At 45.1% G+C, this 20,693-nt stretch overlaps 1 protein-coding gene across 6 annotated transcripts in view; it reads right to left on the bottom strand.

Moving 5' to 3' along the window:
* Positions 1–20,693, bottom strand: part of Irf2 (interferon regulatory factor 2) — a 109,310-nt gene that overhangs the window by 18,385 nt on the left and 70,232 nt on the right. For all 6 annotated transcript variants that reach the window (XR_008221444.1, XM_052752247.1, XM_052752250.1 and 3 more), the window contains one exon: positions 9,228–9,345. Coding sequence is in view for 5 of the 6 variants with exons in the window: in XM_052752247.1 (XP_052608207.1) it covers positions 9,228–9,345 (118 nt within the window). In the remaining variant the exon portion in view is untranslated. The remainder of the gene's footprint in view (positions 1–9,227; positions 9,346–20,693) is intronic.

Below are 20,693 nucleotides of genomic sequence, written 5' to 3'. Positions count from 1 at the left end.
GTGACAGGAGCAGAGGACAGCCCCTGTCTCCCTCTCTGTGTGTGTGTGTGTGTGTGTGTGTGTGTGTGTGTGTGTGTGTGTGTGTGTATGTGTGTGTGTGTGTGTGTGTGTGTGTCTGTCTGTCTGTCTTTCTGTCTGTGTCTGTCTGTCTGCCTGTGTGTGTGTGTATGGGTGCAAATATGCAGATACGCACAGATGTCAGATGATGTCAAATCCTCTGGAATTTGTTACAAGAAGTTGTGAGCTGCCCAACATGGGTCCTGAGAACCAAACTCTAAACTCTAGGGGAGTGTGTATGTGTGTGTGTGTGTGTGTGTGTGTGTGTGTGTGTGTGTGTGTGTGTGTTGCTGCTGTGACTTGTGGCAAAAATGAGTCGAACACTGTAGACACTAACCAAGAGTTCATTTGTCAAGGCAACAGTACATTTCAGATTGTACAGTTTTTGTTTATGAAACCAGCCAACCTTGATCAGAATGAAAGCATACTGGTGACCACAGAACTCAGTGATTTTCGGTCCAGTTCGCTGGCGAATGAGCCTCCAGACAGCATGGGCAATGCTATCCTATGAAATGTGACCATACTAAGTACCCATTTCAGCTCCCAGTTTTCATATGTTCATCAACCCAGGATGCAAAAACCTCATTGTAGCTTTTGTGTTGGGGCCTAAATACAGAACTGAAATGCAAGGCAGGTTTCAAAGCAAGGCAGTGGAGAGTAAGAAGTGGTGTCATTTGTAAAGGAAGCCATTTTCAAGGTTAAAGAGACAGAGTATCTCAGAAGCCATTGCAGCCATGGATCCAGATCCCTGTTTCTTAGCTCTATCTACAAGCCTCAAAGACCAAGGTGGCCAATGGGGAATACATGGAAGGTTGTAGGCAAATGCTCTTTGGGGTTTAAAGTCTGAGACAGTAACATGGTGAACGAACACCAGCACCAATTATCCATCTATTGAAAGATGTGAGGCTCTGCTTCATTTCAATGTGATTTATTCTGTAAGAGCAACCAGATGAACAGAAAGATATCTTCAGACTTATTTTGCTGCCATGCATTATTAATGTACTATTAAGTCTATTAACTATTAACTTCCTGGTCACTATTAAGACCAGGAAGGGAATCGTTAATCCAGCGGGTGATGGTCTCAGGAACTCTGACCAGCATCTCTGTCCCAGAAGAGAGTAATGACTCGACTCACTCTTACCCCAGCTCCAGGTAGCACTAGCCATGCAAAAGGGCAAAGAGTGATCCGAAATCCTGCACACACTGCCGACTCCACCAAAATGACAAGAAAAGAAGGGTAGACCAGAGGACACACTGCTAAGTGAAGTAAGTCAGGCACAGAAAACCAGTATTGCTTGGCCCCAGCATGTGAGTCGAAAGAAGTCCAATCTCATTAGAAGAAAGGTAATCACTAGAGGCCAGTATTGGGAGGGAGGGGAAAGGTAAGCTGCCGGTCCAAGGGAGGGCACAGAGCATGTGTAGAGTTCAGGACTGACTTTTAGAGGTCTTTAGCACGGCATGTTGTCAGCAATAGTAATACTGTACTGTGTGCTTCCAAATGGCTGGAAGAATTCATGTCTTTAAAAAAAAAATCCTAATACCACAAAAAAAAATGATGATGAGGTGGCAGATGCTTTCATTACCATGATGAGTTAATGGTCCTACACATCGATCATAGCATCACATTGCACCCTATATATAGTCATAATTATTACTTGTCAATTAAAAGTAAGTAAATGGTATTAACAACAATCGTGGGACATGGTACAACCCTAGCTTTGGTTTGGCAGATCATTTGGGGCTGACTTCACCTAATAAATGAAGGGAAACTCCAGAACCATCCAACACATTCAAAATGAGCTAAGTCTTATGAAATTGTGCCTGGAGTTGGGGGGTGACATTTTTTAAAGGCTCCAAGAGTCATGTGTACGTTCTCCAAACCTGCCTGCTAAGAAAGCTAAGTGGTACCCCACAGGCAAAGAGACAGGGGCAGGAGGCAGGAAAGAGGGACTACCTCCCAAATAAGGATGAATCTCCAAAATCAAGGGGAATGATGGATGCTGACAGCCTCTGACTGTAGCTTCCTGTCAGATGGAAAGAGGCTTGTTATATCTGTTAGTTCTTTCTAGGTCTCAGTAACATCGGAAGCTCAGACTGAAGCAAAGTTTTATGGACCAAAAGGTATCCCTGGGCCATGAAGCCTCACCTCTGGATTCTGAGTGCAGATTCAAGCCAAGGTCACTGGTTTTAGTTTTTATAAGGTGTTTCCAGAGTCCATTCATCACAGAATCTCAACAGGATATTACTGTGATATAATTCATGACTTGTCACCCACTTGCCTGAAACTCTGAAGGAGTAGTGCTTGCTTTGGGGCACTTTACTGTCCGCATTACGCTTCAACTTAAAAAAAAAATATAGATTTTTTTAATTTATGTGTTTGCATGTGTGTTTGTGTGTGTCCATGTCTGTGTGTGTGTGTGTGTGTGTGTGTGTGTGTGTGTGTGTGTGTGTGTGTATGCATGTTTGCAGGTACCTACAGAAGCCAGAAGACAATGTCAGATTCCCTGGAGTTGGAGTTACAGGAAGTTGTGAGCTGCCAAACTCTGATCCTCCTGAAGAACAGCAAGCACTCTTAATTGCTGAGCCAATTTTCCAGCCCCCAATCTCAATTTTAAACACCCCCTCAATAATTTGAATAAAACCCCAGACATAATTTTTCTTAGCTCCATTGAAGAGAAGCAATTTAATTTCCCCTTGGTAGTCTGGATCACCCACCCCTCCTAATACTGTTATTCCTTTCTTAGCCTTGGCTTAAGGTCATCAGAAGCCCTAAGTAGGCAGAGGGAGGTCTGAGTTTCCAATTTACTAGAATGTTTGTTGAGTCTCCTGGTAGAAGATCTTTCCCTTCTGCAACCCAAACCTCTGGGCCAGCAGAACCTAAGTCATGGGAAGAGGAATCAAAAATTTCCCTAGTGGGTCACTAGGGTTGATAGTGAGTGGAGCTATTCCCTTTCCCCACACCTTGATTCCTGGACCCATGGATCCTGGCTATGGAAGAAACAGTACCATATACTAGATGCTGATTCAGAGCATATACAGTCTTTCGGGGAACCCTGCCCCAGCCCTCCAGGCTGCTGCCACCTCATCAATGCTGTAATTGTGTCTTCAAAAGGCCACATCCATCTTTCTGTCAAGGCAGCTGCTTCAGAATGTGGGAAACATGGTAAGACCACTGGATTCCATGGTTGTGGGCTGACTGTTACACTTCTCTGGCTGTGAAGTGAGTTCCGTGGTCAGCAGCAATACTGTGTAGAAAATACCATGATAGTGGATAAGGCATTCTGTAAATCCATGGATGGTGGCTTTGGCAGAAGCGTTACGTGCAGGAAAGGTAAATCTATAACCAGAATAAATATCTACTCCAGTAAAGATGAAGTACTGTCTTTTCCATGGAGGAAATGATCCAATGTAGTCAACCTGCTACCAGATGACTGGCTGGTTACCTCAGGGAATGATGTCATATCTGAGGCTGCTCAGTGTTGGTCAGCAGCAACTGTAGCCAGGTTAGCCGTGATGAGTTGAAGTCCATGTTGTTGAATCCATGCACAACACCCATCTCTGCCACCATGGCCACTTGGTTTATGGGCAATGATAGGAATGGCTGGGGAGAGTGGCTGACTGTCCACAGAATGGGTCATCTATGTACTTGATTACTGAATTCCTCCTCTGCTGAAGTGACTTTGTGATGATCATTTACACGGGACACAGTATCTTCACACCCTTAGTCCATCTGGAGAGATCTAGCCACATACTTCTTCCCTGGTGAGATACCTTTCTCACCAATTTTCCAACCATGCCCTTTTCAAGTCCCTGATCATCCGGCAAATCCACTGGCTACAGCCCATGAATCGGTGAACAAGTGCACATCGGGTCGTTTCTCCTTCTTTTTTTTTTTTTGGTTTTTCGAGACAGGGTTTCTCTGTGTAGTTTTGCGCCTCTCCTGGAACTCACTTGGTAGCCCAGGCTGGCCTCGAACTCACAGAGATCCGCCTGGCTCTGCCTCCCGAGTGCTGGGATTAAAGGCGTGTGCCACCACTGCCCGGCTCGTTTCTCCTTCTAAACAAAGCGTATGAACATGTGAACCACCCACAGTTCTGCCCACTGTGAAGATTTCCCTTCACCAGTATCTTTCAAGGTAGTCCAGAAAGGGGTTGTAATGCTGCAGCTGTCCACTTCTGAGTGATGTCTGCATAAAGTACAGAACCATCGAGTAAACCAGGCCAGTCTTCTTTCCTCACTCAACGGATCACAGGGCATATCCCATGAGGATATAGGTGCAGGCTTGGGAGCAGTCAGCATCGTGAAAGGAGTAGAAACCATAGGCATTTGAGCAACTTCTTAATGTAACTTGCTTGTACCCTCAGGACCTGCTTGGGCCAGATCACATACATACCACTTCCATGTGACAGTGGATTTCAGTTGTGCACTTCCTACTTTATGATTTGGAGGGTCAGATAACACCCAGCTCATGATGGGCAATTCAGATTGCACGGTAACTTTGTAGTCCATTGTCAAACATTCAGTTTCCACTCTGGCCCAACCATAGGCCAAGAGCTGTCTCTCAGAGGGAGAATAGTTGTGTGCAGATGATGGAAGAGCCCTGCTCCAATAGGCTCCAAACAGCATCCCTTATCTGTCATTGACATCTCACGTACCATCAGACTTGCTGGATCATATGGTCCAAGTGGTAGAGCAGCCTGCACAGCAGCCTGGACCTGCTGCAGAGTGTTCTCCTGTTCCAGGCCCCACTCAACGTCAGCAGCTTTCTAAGTCACTTGGTATACGGGCCAGAGTAACACACCCACGTGAGGAGTGGGCTGTCACCAGCATCCAAAGAGGTCCACTAAATGTGCTTCTTTCTTGGTGGTGGGAGGGGCCAAGTGCAAGAACTCATCCTTCACCTAAGAAGGGATATCTCTGCACGCCCCACACCACTGGACTCCTAAGAATTTCACTGCGGTAGAAGGCCCTTGAATTTTTGGTTGGATTTAGTTCTCATCCTCTGATGTACAAATGTCACCAACAAGTACAAAGTGGTTGCTACCTCTTGCTCCCTAGGTACGATCAGCATGTCATATATCACCAATGTGATATTTTTTGGAAAAGGTGGCTGATCAAGATCTCTTTGAACGAAGTTTATGACACAGGGCAGGAGAGTTAATATTTTTATACACTTGTGGTAAAATTGTAAATGTATATTGCCGGCCTTGCCAACTGAAAGCCAATTGCTTCTGGTGGTCCATATGGAGAGGTACCGCAAAAGAGGCATTTGCTAGGTCAATAGCTGCATTCCACATACCAGGAGACGTGTTCATCTGCTCAAGTAAGGACATCACATCTGGTACAGGAGATACAAGTGGAGTCACGACTTTATAAAGTTTCCGGGAGTCAGCTGTCATTCTCTATGATCCACGTGTCTTCTGAACTGGCCAGATAGGAGAGCTGGAGGGAGATGTGGTGGGAACCACCTCTCCTGTATCTTTCAAACCCTTGATGGTGGCACTGATTTCTTTGGTTCCTCCTGGAATGTGATGTTGTCTCTGACTCATTATTTTCCCCGGCAGAGGCAGCTGCAATGGCTTCCATTCCCTTTCCAACCATTATAGCCCTCACTCCACAAGTCAGGGAGCCAATGTGAGAATTCCACCAACTTCTAAGTATATCTATCCCAATTACACATTCTGAAACCAGCAAACTGACTATAGGGTGAATTGGGGAAGGCCCTGTGCCTACTGTGAGTAATATTTGGTCTAACACTCCATAAATCACCTCACCTCCATAATGCCCTACTTTAACTCTAAGGCCACAGCATTTCTTAGGGTCTCCTGGAATCAACGTCAATTCAGAGCCAGTATCCAATAGACTCTGGAAAGTCTGGTTGTTTCCTTTCTTTCAATGTAGTTACCCTGGTAAAGGCCACAGGTTCCTCTGGGAAGGACTGGAGAAAGGCTAACAGTAAACTCTTCTGTATTTCATCAAGGTCCTTCCTCAAGACAACCTGGCCATCCCTTCATTCAAGGGGTTCTGGGTCTGCAAATTGGCTCAAGTCTGGAAATTGGTTCATAAGCCGAGATTCGCTTTCGCCATGACCCAATGCAACCTCTCTTTCATTTGTTTAAGATTTTTTCCACTTATATAGATCAAACAAAAATGCAGTAGGCTTTTTAATCTGGTTCATGCCTGGAAACACCATAATGATTAGCCAGTACCAAAGATCCATATAAGTCATGCCACCGTAAAAATCATGTTACCTGTGTTGCTCATTATGGGTCAGGCCATTATGAACACAGTTTCGTCTATGCTGCCCATTACGATATCTGCGATCACCTTGCCTTTGGTGTCACCCGGCCCTTGCTACTTCGGGCCCCAATTAAACCCACTGCATTTAATTCATCCAGCTGAGCAGCAGCATCTCCAATCCTATGGTCTGACACAGGGAAAAGACAACACAACTCTTCAGATGTGCGGGTGCCCCTCATCATTCTGCTGTCTTACAGGATTAGTGAAGGCCATGTCTTCTGGGTCTTCCCACTGTGGAGGATGAGGTTTTACACAGCATGGTCACTCTAGCACTGCTTTCCCTGATCCTTAAAATCCATCATCAACACTAAGCCAAGGGATAGCAAGCATCTCCAACTTTTTTTCAGTCAGTCATCTTCTGAGAAATGCTTCAGCCAACCATTCAGACTTTCGGCACCATTTTTAACTGAGCAAGCTTCCACACTATAAATGAAATCTCCACTCTGTGGGTTCCTATCAGTAAACTCAGCCTGACTCAGTTTTACGTTCCTTCTATCACTATCCCACACCCTTAAAATCCGTTCCCACACGTATTCCCCAGATGAATTAGCAAACTCATTAAGCTCTTTAGTAGTGTATGTGGTGCACCTCCTTGGGGTCTACAGTTCCTATTCCTCCTGTAGGAGTCTGCTGAGCCTCAAGTCTGGGTATAGGTCTAGAAACAACCGTTGGTGGGCCCTGAGGGACCTCAGTATTGTCTTGCCCATCATCTCCTTCAGAGAGGGCCACTGATGATTTAGCAGATAATGAAAGATTAATTTCCCAGTCAATGATGAAAAAGGCAATATTCAGGGGCTGGGCATGTGAGTACATTTTCTGCTGAGGGTGGAGAAACTCCTTCCTAACATAAGATAAACCCTTGAGAATCTAAGGGTTCAAAGATCCCAGCTTCAATTGGGTCCTCCCACAAATCTCCACCCCAAGTTAAACGATCCCATTCTTCACCAATTAATGCCCTTCTTTTAACCATCTACACTCTCCAACTCGATGCCCTCTAAGGCTGCACCTTGAATTTTCACTGTTATTCAGCCAACCTTATAATGAGGGCTTTGGTTTGATTTTCCACAAGCTTTGTGGCTGCTATAGTGAAGATTTTCTTCCAGGGAACACTTGGAAACCTCTAGGATGTATATGTGCATTCGGGGCTGGTCAGTTTTATCAACAAGTTCTTTGTTGTTCTACATAGTATCCCGAGATGCTAGAAGTTGGCTAATTTGATCACGGAGCTCATTCTTTTCCTTTGTCAATTCATCCAAAGGTACTAGGAGCAATCGACCAGCATCATCGTTTTCCTTATTTCTCCGCAAATTGTCAAAAGTTTTATATACAGAGTCACCAAATCTGTTGCTTCTCACAGTTGGTGAATCAGGATAATTAAATGCATGTATCTCCTGAAGTTTGTAAACTAGTTTGCACCATGGGTCTTTACTATTCTCTAAGCTCCTAGGAGAGGCTTCAGTAACTGGAAGTGTTGGCAAATTGGAAAGCCTACACCAGATACTAAAAAAAAAATCATCTTTATACTTTTGTTGCTCTAGAACCACTCGTGGCATCAAAATCTGTCTTAGTCAGGGTTCTCTAGAGCAATAGAACCAATAGAATGAATATATGTGGGATTTGTGGCCTGCAGGCTGCGGTCCAGCTAGTCCAACAATGGCCGTCTACCAATGGAAAGTCCAAGAACCCGGTAGCTGTTCAGTCCATGAGGCTGAATGTCTCAGCTGGTCTTTAGTATATGCCAGACTCCCGAAGAAGCAGGCACTAATACCAGTGAAGGAATGGACTTGCCAGTGAGAATTAGGGCAGGCAAAAATCAAAAATCTTCCTTCTTCCATGCCCCTTCTATAGGTTGCCAGCAGAAGGTGTGGCCCAGATCAAAGGTAGATGGTCCCACCTCAAAAGATCTGGATTACGGTGGGTTTTCCCACTTCAAATGATTTAATTAAGGGAAAACAAGTACCCAGCTGCTTGGATTTGGGCTAATTACAGACATAGTCAAGCTGACAGCCAAGAATAGCCACCACACCACCTCTGAGGGGACCTCATGAGAAGTCACCATGCTTCCTATACTGTGCAACTCTGGCCTGCCTTCTGTTCCCTCAGATGTTTTCTACTCAGGGTTTCTGTCAACATCATGTCTACCTCCGTGTGTCACCTGCTGCTCCTCACACACCCACTATAGGGCAATGTCACTCTTCTGAGGACACTCACCACGACAACCATGTAAGTCTGGTTTCTAGGCTGTTCCCAATTACCTCTGTTTTCTTCCTTTGTATCACAGGCCACAAATGGGAGTGCTATGCTTACTCGTGCGTGTCTTTGTCTGTTTACTGTGTCCCCACAAAAATGGGAATAGAGCTGAGCTTGTTCCCTATTTACTCTCTGTTCACAGAACTGTGTATGGATGGTAGAGAACTCTCAGCGAATCTGTAGCACCAGTCCGTCCTTTGACAGGAAGTTTCTGTGCCTCAGTTTCTTGGCCTGTAAAAATGAGTGCTGCCTCTGGGCAGGTGGACACAAGGCAGAAGCTGGGAGGGCTCACAGGGATGGCTTTCCCTTTCCTCGGTTCCCAAGTTAAATGAATGACATTTTTGTCCATGGGACTGAACAATGAGTGATGAAGAGCTGCTAACCATTAGCCCCCAGGGAGGAAGCATTTCGAAAGCCTGGCCTTCTTTTCTTGGTTCTGACTCGTCTACGAACCTTTATTTCATCTGCGAAGCCCTGAAATCTGGGGACTAGAACTTGTGTTTGGACGGGTTCCAAGACTTCCCCTTACTGACTGTGTTTGTTTTGAGATGACTGTTTTGCAAAGTTTAGACCTTGGAGGCTGCTCGTGAGTATAAAAATAAGATGTCAAAACGGTTTACCTATGATGTTCACCGTACTATCCACTTCATTTTTTATAGCTGAGGTCAGGACCGCATACTCAGGAGAAAGGTCACTTACTCCATTACTAAGCCCCAAAGATGACTCAACTGGTTCTTGCTAGGAAGAAGAAAAGAAAACAGAATTGAGAACACTTCCTTTCCCTCCCTTTTCTTAGCTTCAATTCTCCCCCTGTCTAATCGGTTGAATCCTGGGGTTAGTCATTCGCGTCATGTCCCAAATGCGTCCCCTGCCTCTCTAAATTAGCCTGACATTCAAGAAGCCAGCTATTCGGTTTCTTCGATTTTTTTCCTTCAAGGAAATGTTCTCAGCACATCTGGCTTGCCTTCAGGAAATACCTGCAGCTGCAGAGGATAGCTCGGTGGTGGAAGAGAGCTGCAGCACGATGTAAGTCCCGTGCTGCGTGGGTCCCGAGACGTCCTCCTCTGAGGGGGGATGCACAGGGACCAACTCCTGGATTCTCTCAGAGGAAAGAAGCCATGTCCCTGCTTTTGCAATCACTTCCTAGGACTAACTCTGCCTCCATGACTAGCCAGGGACGGGAGCCCCGAGGCAGGTGGTGAGCATTCTGGTACACTCTGTGGTGGGGTACCGCCACTTAAGCACACTGCACTGGTGGTCTGATGATAACACAGACCCCAACCTCAGCTGAAGCCTCCTCTCACTGGCCCATCACCAGACAGGCAACCCCACCTCCACAGCGTCACATAAATGTCCTTCTTATGCCTAAAAGTCCACCCAGCCCAACAGCTAGCTACACAATGGCACTGACAAAAGGGGAATCCATCCATTCCTTGTTTGGACTCTGCATCTCTTCTTCCTTCAAGAACACTTGAACCGTCCACTCCCTGAGAGCACCAACCCATCAAGGAAAGCTAGTCCTGAGGCACACGCGACTCTGGGAACTTGCATGAGCACACTTCCTTCCCGTAAGACTACATGTGTTTCAGTGACAGCAAAAGGCCCAACAAAAGCCACAGAAGACAACTCCCGAGGAATCCAAAATGGAGGAAGAGGCTGGAGAAGGAGAGGGAAGACAGGGCTGCAGGCGGAGGAGGATTGTGGGAGTGGTAAAGGCAGGAGTACTTGTCGTTCTAAGGCATATGAGGCACTCTTATCAGTTGATCACACTGGGGGGTCAAGATCAAACTCCATACAGTCCCCTGTGGCCCTTTGGCAAACTCCCATGATTATTATGGCTTTAAAGGCTGAGTCACCTTGATGTTCAGTTCAGCTTAACAAAACAAAACAACAACAAAACTCACTGTAGGGTTTACCCTCTCTACCAAAGGTCAAATACCTAGAAGGGCCCAGGGCAGGTCCACTGAGCAGTCACTTGACCCCTCCCCACTATTCCAATAAAAGGCTTGTGCTTTGGGGGACATCGTGGCGGGTGGGGGGATCTTACCAGTTTTCCTTCCTTTATAGTCAAACATTTGGCAAATGGCTGCTTTTGCTGACTCTGCCTCCTCACAAGCACCCCTGAAAAGGCCCACCATCCCGCCTCACCTCCATAGGCAGAATGAAGCCCCCAGAGGACGGGCTAAGAAGAGGACTCTGGGGTCAGACCAAGCCTGGCTCCTTTGTGTCTCACTAGTTGGCAGGCTGAATTTAACCCTTTAATCCCTTCTCAAGGCACTGCAGACATCCGTGTGCTGAGAACAGTCATGGGTACCACACCACGGGATGAAGCTTACAGGAGATGAATATAGACAAGGTATTTATTATCAAATAACACCCGCTACCATCATAGGTCACCGATAAAACTGCTTCCCAAATCCACTGGCCCTTTCTCAAGTCCCCTCCCCTCAGCTCCACACTCTGGCACTTAACAGGGAGGACATTGCCTCCGTTTTTGTTGTTGTTGTTGTTGTTGTTTTGTTTGAGATAGAGTTTCTCTAGGTAGCCCTGGCTGTCCTGCAACTCTATCTCTATAGACCAGACTGACCTCAAACTCATAGAGATCCCCCTGCCTCTGCCTCCTGAGTGCTGGAACTAAAAGCATGCACCATGCCTCCATTCTCAACACCCTGAATCCCCTGACGCTGCTGGGGGTGCCCACCTCCCGTGGCACCATCCTTTCTCTGTGGCTCTCTTAATAGCCCCTATTCTCCTCCCCAATCACGTTCCACATTCTATTACTCCACTTCCTTTCCTCAATTCCTCCTCGAGGAACTAAGTACGGGTCTCTAAAGACAGAACAGGAAGAAACGCTTCTGTATGATCTTCTTTGATTTCCTTTTTAAAAAAAATTATTCTACTTCTACATTTCTTACCAAAGTAATGAAGCAGTCAGGTTTGCATTATTCAAAAATTGAATGATTCTAACTTTGCAACAGAAACTTCTAAGTGTTTCACATGATCTACAGTTTAACGGGTGGCAAGTGATACTTTTGTCACTTCTAGGGAGAGAAAATTATGACTCACTAAATTAATTTTCCAAGATCATGCTCCATCTAGCCTGCTGAGACACAGGAGTTGAGCTAAGCCTTGGCCTATGCAGCATGTTCAAATGTGAAGACAGTCTCTGTCTTCTGCGTTCATCCGGATGGAGACCAAGATGGGTCTGGGTAGAACAGAGATGGATCAGGTGGAACAGAGATGGATCTGGGTGGAACAGAGATGGATCTGGGTGGAACAGAGATGGAGCTGGGTGGAACAGAGATGGAGCTGGGTGGAACAGAGATGGAGCTGGGTGGAACAGAGATGGATCTGGGTGGAACAGAGATGGAGCTGGGTGGAACAGAGATGGAGCTGGGTGGAACAGAGATGGAGCTGGGTGGAACAGAGATGGATCTGGGTGGAACAGAGATGGAGCTGGGTGGAACAGAGATGGAGCTGGGTGGAACAGAGATGGATTGGGGTAGAACAGTGACGGATCGGGGTAGAACAGAGATGGATCTGGATGGAGATGGATCTGGATGGAAGAGAAATGGATCGGGGTGGACCCCTACTTCTCTCTGCCTACCCAGTGTCCTGCCTGCAGCAGAACTCTCAGCCAACGGCTACTGAGAGATTATTGGAAACTTGCCTTACTCCCCTGCCACCACTCTGTGCAAACTCTCGTTGCTGCTGTCACTCCAGAGGGACAAGATGGTAACACGTGCAGCACAATGGGCCGTGCATCTCCCTGACATGTCTCCTTTGAGGGTGTGGAACACATAATCCCAAGAGAGATCTTTCTTTAAGAATTCAGTTGAAAGTTTTGAAATAATTAGAAATGAGTATATCCAAAGCTAAACTGGGCCAGAAAGATGGCTCAGCAGATAAAGACATTTGCCGCCAAGCCTGATGACCGGAGTTCAATCCCTGGGACCCACATGGTAGAGAGAACACACCACCCCCTTAGGACATTCTCTGACCTCCACTATACACTGTGCATATGTGGGCATGTGCACAGACACACAAACAAATACTAAATAATATAATACAAGCATTAAAAAACCAAATTACATTATAAACCCAAGGATTCCAAACTGTGTCTATGCTCATGCACAGAGACAGTGGAAGTGACGGATGGCCTGTTCTGGTCACCTCGAATGGCCCACTTCTGCCCTGTCTCACTGACAACTCACTCTAGCCCAGTGAGTCCTGAGCCTCATGTTAGATAGAGGCTCATTTACAAACTAATATCTGTGGCTACCTTGCTTTCTAAGTCTCTTGCGTCACTCCAACAAAACCAACCAAACAAACCATGCTCAGGCAGATTCCCTCTGCTGTGCATTAACCCTGCCAAATATTTAGGCTCGAAGACATCTTCTGCAATTACAGAATCTAAGACCTGCTGTAGAGCTTAAAGGATTTCTAAGCAAAAGGAAATTGGCACACCAGAGTTTTAAGGGTAAGAAGTGGCCATGCTTACAATTGTGAAACATCCTGCTTTGGTTGCTCTCCGGCTTGGCTTGCTAGATGGGCTTAGAGTGGACCTGAGATAGAGCAGCAGAGGAGCTGGAGGCAGAAGTATCTCACCCCTCTGCTCGGAGCCCCTTCTGCCTCACCCCTGTGCTAAAGCGCTTTGTCTAGACCTGTCCTCGTAGGGCCCGATAGAATGGCCAGAAGAACATTTCCCACCCTGACCCACCTCCTATCCCAAAGTGCTCTCCTAAAGTCAATTTGAGGACATCAAATCTAAGGGCATCTGCAGGGCTCTGTTAACAAAAGGTCCAGGCTGAGCTTCACCAACACAGGCAGGGAACTGAACCTCAGAGGGTGCACAGGCCCACCACAGCAGTCACAGCACCACGGAGATCAAAAGCTGAGGCGCAGCCTCCAGCCCACCTTTCCCCTCCCTTCCCTGGAGCACGGCCATCTTTCCTGGACTCTTCCCCAGATCACACTGTACCTTCCCTTGTGACCTTTGCCCTTGGCTCCTTCTTCACTTCCTTTTCTTTCCCTTCATCTCAGAGAATTTCTGTCTTAGAGAAGGCCTGCTTTCAAGGCTTCCAAAGCTGTTCTGGAGTAAACGATCACACCTTTGGACCTCAGAGAGTCAGCGTGACATGTGCTTGCCAGGGCTCTCTCTCATGTCCTACACAAGCTCCAGGCCTAGGTTCCCTCCCTGTCTCCTCCTCTTTAATCCACTCCTGTCTTTTCTGACCATACTCGGAAGAAATGTCTCCTCCTCTCCCCACAATGGCCACCATCTCTGTCTATACTTGCTAGAGTCCGTCATTCTCTTCCTCCTCCCATGGACTGCCATTAAATATAAACTCCACTGGGCTCCAAAACTTCACCCCAAGTAGTTCAACTTTATTTCCTAAAGTTATCCATAGACATGTGAACAAGAATTCCTGATAAGAAGCGGTGTCTGGAGAGACTGATCCACTGAATAGAACTTTAGTAATATAAAGTGATTGGAACGTTGCAGGTCCAGGACCAATCAGCTGACCGTGAGCTAGCTTTAGCCTCCATAACAGTCATCCCTGCCCCTCTGTGTCGGAACTAACATCCTGTGACTAATCAATAAAAACTTTAAAATATATATTAATATAGCAGTATACTGCCTTCCACCAACTCCAAAACTAAGAATGCCATCAGGGGGCTGGGGAGATGGCTCAGTGGTTAAGAGCACTGGCTGCTCTTCCAAAGGACCCGGGTTCAATTCTCAGCACACACATGGCAGCTCACAACTTGTCTGTAACTCCAGTTTCAGGGGATCCAACAACCTCATTTGGACATACATGCAGGCAAAACCACAAATGCACAGGAAATAAAAATAATTAGAAAAAAAGAATACCATCAGATATGAGGCCTATGGAAAAGCTTCTCCGGTCTTTCCATAAGCACCTCTCTGATGTACCCACCAATGCATTTTAAACTTGCCTTGCCTTGTGATTTTCTTGATTCCGTAAAACTGAAACTTCATGGGACCGCTTCCACGTTGGAACATGGAATTTGGAGTGACCAAAATCTATGTTCCAGAGCCATGGTCACTCAAACTTAGTTCTAGAATGAACTATCTTTTCTTTCCTTTAAGGTGAAAGCTATCGTTTCTGTGTCCATAGATGTGATTTAGCCCACCAGCAGGAGAAGGGAAGGACCAGAGATGGCTCCTAGCCTGCTTCATCCAGAGCAGCTCTGGTGTGTTTTCAAGGAGATCGCTGATACAGGTTCTCTTGTAATCACAGTTTCAAACCTAAAGATCTTTCCCAAGCGGAGAAGGGGCTGCTGCAGCAACAGCTCCCACAGGTGGTCACCGTCCTGTCTAACTGGGAATGCACAGTTTTAAAACAGCTCTGGTCTCAGTTGCGGTAAACAGTCCTTTGAGAAAGTTCTGCAGAACCAGTATCCGCTCTTCTGTAACTTCTACCCCCACGTCTGTACTCAGAACTAACATACACCAATGAATTTAACCAGATGACGTTAGGCCGCTTTCTATTCTGTTTCCATGGTAACGCTGATGCTTTGATCTGGAAATACTTGGGTTTTCCTCTGCAAACTACCCCCAAGGCAGGAAGCACTTATTCCTTCTTACCTGTGTGCATCTTTATTTCCCATTGTTCTCCACACAAAACCTGCTCAAATTAAGCCAGTTTCCATATTCATTCAGAGAAAACCAAATAACTCTAACCTCTAGACCTTCATTCATGAAGGTCCTGGGACTAGGGAATGCAGACCATCTGATCTGGGCCACATTTCCGTCCTCAACGTCTGGCTCGGGTTCTGCAGTTTCCAAAAGGCTGAGGCACGAGTTCACTGACTCTCTGAAGCTATGGCATCTTGGGAAAATGACTCAGCCCCTGTGTCTGGACTGCCTTGATATGACCATCACAGGAAGAGCTAAATAAGGTAATAAAGTCATTTAGGGGAACTAAAAATTGTCAACACCTACTGCTCTCCCTACTTTCAGCCTTATTGTTCTTGGTGTTGCCTATATTCCCACAGAGCAATCTGTTCCGTGGTATTTTTTGATGCACATACGTTCCCTGATGATGTTCAGGTTAGGATGCTCGCTGGTGCTTCCCTTATTCTAATCTCCTTAGGTAGACAGGTAGCCCCATGTAGGCCGAGTTTATTTCAGTGATGTATGGCTCTCTAAGCACTCAGGGTACACACACTCTCAGACCGAGTGGTGGAAATGAAGATGTTCTAGAGATGCATCTGTCTCACCTAGATGACCTTATAAAATGTGACTGAAGCCCAGGACTGTGAAGACGTTCATGTTCTCTGCCTCTGTTTAAACTTGAACTGCCTTTCACGACCCCAAAGACAGACTTGAGGGGTTTACTTGATCTTCCTCTTTTTCTTCCCAGTGTGGTAATATCTTTTAAAAAAAATCTCCATTTTTTTGCTTCCTACTGTTAATTTGGCTCTTTTAATTGGTTTATTGAGGATGGGTGACCAAACATGGCTTAGAGAACAGGCTGTGACCCCAAAGTTCAGTATGACAAGGTGGTCTAACAAATTATTAGGACTGTGTGAAATCTCATTGGGAGATAAGTTTCCCACTTGGATGGGGCCTTTTCCTTCTCCCATCATGAGATTTCTGGGAAATTTCCCATTTCTTTGGGGTTCCCTGTTTTAGTAGCCTGGCAGTCTCTTCAGAATACCTTCACTTCTGCCAGGCCAGTTACAAGCCACCAGTTTGTTTTAAGTCCTCAATCCGGAGGTGTCTGTGTCTGAATGAATAACCAGAATGCGGACAGGAATGAAGGCTAGAATAGATTTAGTCAGTGTCAGGTATGTGTTCATAAGAAGCACTTTTTTCTAATCCCTTGACTTGGCATAAGGAACTCCATCCATCTTGGTTTGAGAAAGGGGCTTATCATGAAGCTCAGGCTGGCCTCAAATTTAATATCCTCCTGCTTCAGCTTTGTAAGTGGGGAATGACAGGAAGACACTGCCGCTCCCAGCCTGACTCCGTTTTAATTCTGACAGCTTCTCTGCTAACCTCCACTTCCCCGTATAGAGCCACAAATCTTGGAGAAACTATTTTGTGGGCCAAGGAAGAGCCTACAACCAACATGTCTGTGGCCCAGGAAAAAAAACTTCAAGTACTTGACTAGCATGCCCTAAATATTGTTTGCTACTTAAAACTTTAGCTTGAATTGAAGACTGGGAAGAGCTTGCTTCAACAGCTGTAAGTTATTGCAGTTCTAGGTACACAGACAGTTTTCTCAGAAGGCCTCTAGCTCGTCCAGCCACTCACGCATTGGCATACAACTGAAGAATTCAGCTTAGGTATTCTGTTAGTTTCGTGGTTGTTTTGACAGGGTTTGTTTTATTTTTTGAGACAGGTTCTCATGTAGCACAGGCTGGCCTCAAGCTATGTGGCTGAGGCTTACCTTAAAACTCCTGGTCCTTCTACCTCCACACCCCAAGTTCTGGGATGATAGGCATGTGCCACCAAGCACAGCAAAGTTTACGTATTTTGACTTGCAAAAATAACACACAAAAAAGTAAACTATTAATAGTTATTAAAGAAAATCTTTGGCTATATGATCCCAGAGCAATCATGGAGTTAACTCTGGAAACGTTCTGCAGGGACCCTAAGTCATGCAAGAATCGGGGAAGCCCACTGGCTTTATTCCTGTTCCACTGTAACACTGCAAGACATAGGCAAAAAAAAGATCTACATCCAAAGGTCAGGCTGCACTATGTATGATTCATCAAGCCTCCGCTGCAGGAGCGATGTCCCTTGAGGAAGACAGTGTTAATCATATCTTTGTTACACAAGGATTTCACAACATTTGCGGCGAAGCAGAAGCTTCACCCACATGGCTGCACCTAAGGCCTCTCAGTTCCTGGTTCAACATGGCTGAGCCCAGCCCAGGGCTGTGCCTTCCACAGCTTGCTCATTTTAGAGGCCCCACAAAAGACGAGCCCCACAAGGCTGATGTAACTGAAGGTACTCTTTACTGAGGACTCAGGTTTCCTCACGTTCCCACAGTCCTGAATTACTACATGTCTTAACTTTGACTCTGGGCCCCAGTTTCAGGGAGCAGTTTTCCTATCTTAAACAGACATAATATAATGATCTACCATAGGTTCGTTGGTATTTTATATCAAAGGGAATAGAGTGGTTACATGTGGGCAAAATATATTGAAAAGTAGACGTTGTTCTGCTGTCAGTTTTCCAACTACAATTATGAAATCAAATCGGTACCCTAATATAAAGCCCCTGACTCCCATCACACATACTTTACTTATGTGTTTCTTCAATCAATGTTTATGTATCCACTCAACTATCAAATACAAATTTTTTGTTCTACGTGAGAGTCACTGAATACTGTGAAAACAGTAAATATGATACAATCACACCTAAGATTGCAGCAAATTCCTCAAACTATCTATTTGTGGGGAGAGAAAAAGTTATGCATCTCTTACTGAACAAGATGCTCAAACTGTGGGTCTAAAGAAATGGCACAATGAAAAACAATATAGCTAGTCACTGGCTTTTTATAATCACAGGGAGAAAGTCATCTTTTTCATATAGAAGGAGATGTAGGAAAACCCAGAGATTAAAAACAAAACCACTCAGGCCGGGTGTGTTGGCTCCAGTCTGCAATCCCAGGACTGGAGAGGCCGAGGGAAGAGAACTACCGGAAATCTGGAGCCTGGCCAGGCTGCACAGTGAGACCATGTCTCAAAGACAAACCAAGCAAGCAAGCAAAGGAAGAAAGAAAGAAAGGTCTTCATACATACATACATACATACATATATACATATACATATACATATACATACATACATACATACATACATATATATATATATATATATAACCACATGGTTCTCATATCAATTTCCTCCTCTCTTCTGAAACAAAATTTCCCCATGATATGGTCCAGGACAGCCTCATCTTCAAGAGCTCCCTGATTAGTCCTTAAATTCAAGGATTATAGATAAGCGCTCCCTACCATACCCAGCCCTTAATATGGATCTTCATTGAGGTTAATAAAAAAAAATTATACAGAAGCTGTAATAACATTTCTGACAAAACTGGAACCCTGAGCACTGCCTAGATATTTAATAATACTGAGGAATCACTGTCATATTCATCAGCTGAAGAGTACTCTTAAAGATATATATATATATATATAGTAAAATATTTAGGCAAGAAACAACATATTTGAAATTTGCTTCCAAGTATTTTGACCACTATCAGAAATTGTGTCTGTAAGTCAAAACGGGTCAAATATTGTGATGTCATACTGACAGCCAGGAAACGGATGGAGGCGCTGACGGAACAAACGTGGCCAGGAGTTGATTACTACTAAAATCTGGGCGGTGGGCTAGTGCCAACTTTACTCCTTCCTGTGTGTATAAAACTTGTCCACAGTAAGACTACAACACAATTCATAAATCCTGTGCTGTTTTTTTAAAAAAAATATTTTGTTATCTTTAACTTGTGAGTGAGTGTGTGTGTGTGTGTGTGTGTGTGTGTGTGTGTGTGTGTGTGTGTGTGTTACTTATGTGTATGCCTGTAGAAGCAAAAGGAGGGTTTTGGATCTCTTGCAGTTGAAGTTAAAGGTGGTTGTGAGTTACCTGCCATGGGTGCTAGGAACCAAACTCAGGTCCCCTAGGAGCACGAAGCACTGAGCCACCCCTCCAATCCCTAATCCTGTGTTACGTTTAAAATACATCAGACACTTAGAAATATCAAACATGAAACAAAGGATCACTGCTAAACAGTCTGCCTGAAGTACTTATTTTCCAATGCAGAGATAAACACCTCTCGACCCGGAACAGCTCGCCAAGTGTTCCCTCAAACTCTAACCACCGGGTCAAGAGAAATGGCTTCTCCATTCTGAGCACTTGCTGCTCTTCTAGAGGATTAGGGTTCAATTCTTCATACACACATGGAGGCTCACAAATGTCCATAACTCCAGATCCAAGGGATCTGAGGCCCTCGCTGGCCTCTGTAGATACCAGGCATGTACATGGTGCGTGGACATCCAGGCAAGCTGCCTATATGCATTAAAAAAAAATCTAATAGCAGTTAGCCATATACATACCACAATTCTATAGCTAATATTCAACCAAGCACCGGTCTATACTAACTATATATAGACTTCTTTTCTTGTAATTATTCCCTAATGATATAACACCACAACTTTTTTTACTATTAAGTATTAAAAGTAACTAAGGGGTAATTTAAAGTAAATGGGAGATAAGGATAGGTTCTATGCCAACACTACTACATCATTTTCCATGAGGCTATCTTGTAGGGGAGGGGAAGCCTGGGGACCAGGTCCCAATGATAGCACAGGATGTTGTCCCTTCTCAAACCTAATGAGATACCTAAAGTAATTCACTTTGTGTTTTTTGCTTGTTTCTTATTGTAAATCAGAATGCTCCACATCCACTTCAAGCTCAGTTCTAAGGACCCATGGGACCTTGCACACAAGCCACTTGACTTTTATCCGTCAGTCCCTTCCCCTACACACAGAAGCCAGTGACCTCTATCATCTCCAGGATGGTCTCTGGGTCTCTAACTGTACTGTCTGCCCTTTGCATAACAACAGATGGGCTCCCAAGTTAGGCACAGGGTTTGACGTCTCTCTCACTATTTAATAGGGGCTATACCTTCTATGAGCTAAGATAATTGAAATGTAGGGGTGGTCAGACCACTTAGCCGACTGAAAACCTCAAGCACATAGACCCATCCCCATAGAGAATTCTTGGAACTCATTCAATCACAGAACAGAAAAGAACATTGAGACTCACACTAATAAGAGTGTCTGAACTACTGTGTTCCCAAGCTAATGGCTTATGACAGAACAGACAGAAAGATAGTTAAGACTTCTTAACAGACATATGCAATAATTACGATAGTTTTCAAAATATTTCATAGCCTGAAAGCATATTTCACAGTATGAGACCTAAGTTGGTTGCTGGAGCTTGGTTGGGGCTGAGTGACAGGTAAGGAGAGGTGACCGTCAAGCTCTGCGAATCTGTTACACCATTTGCACTTTTCTCTGGAACACTGGTGTGAGCAAAGCCTA

This window comes from Peromyscus californicus, unplaced genomic scaffold (genome assembly GCF_007827085.1).
Source record: "Peromyscus californicus insignis strain IS unplaced genomic scaffold, ASM782708v3 Scaffold_23__1_contigs__length_62951481, whole genome shotgun sequence".
NCBI lineage: Eukaryota > Metazoa > Chordata > Mammalia > Rodentia > Cricetidae > Peromyscus > Peromyscus californicus.
This window is presented reverse-complemented; position numbering and strand designations above follow the sequence as displayed.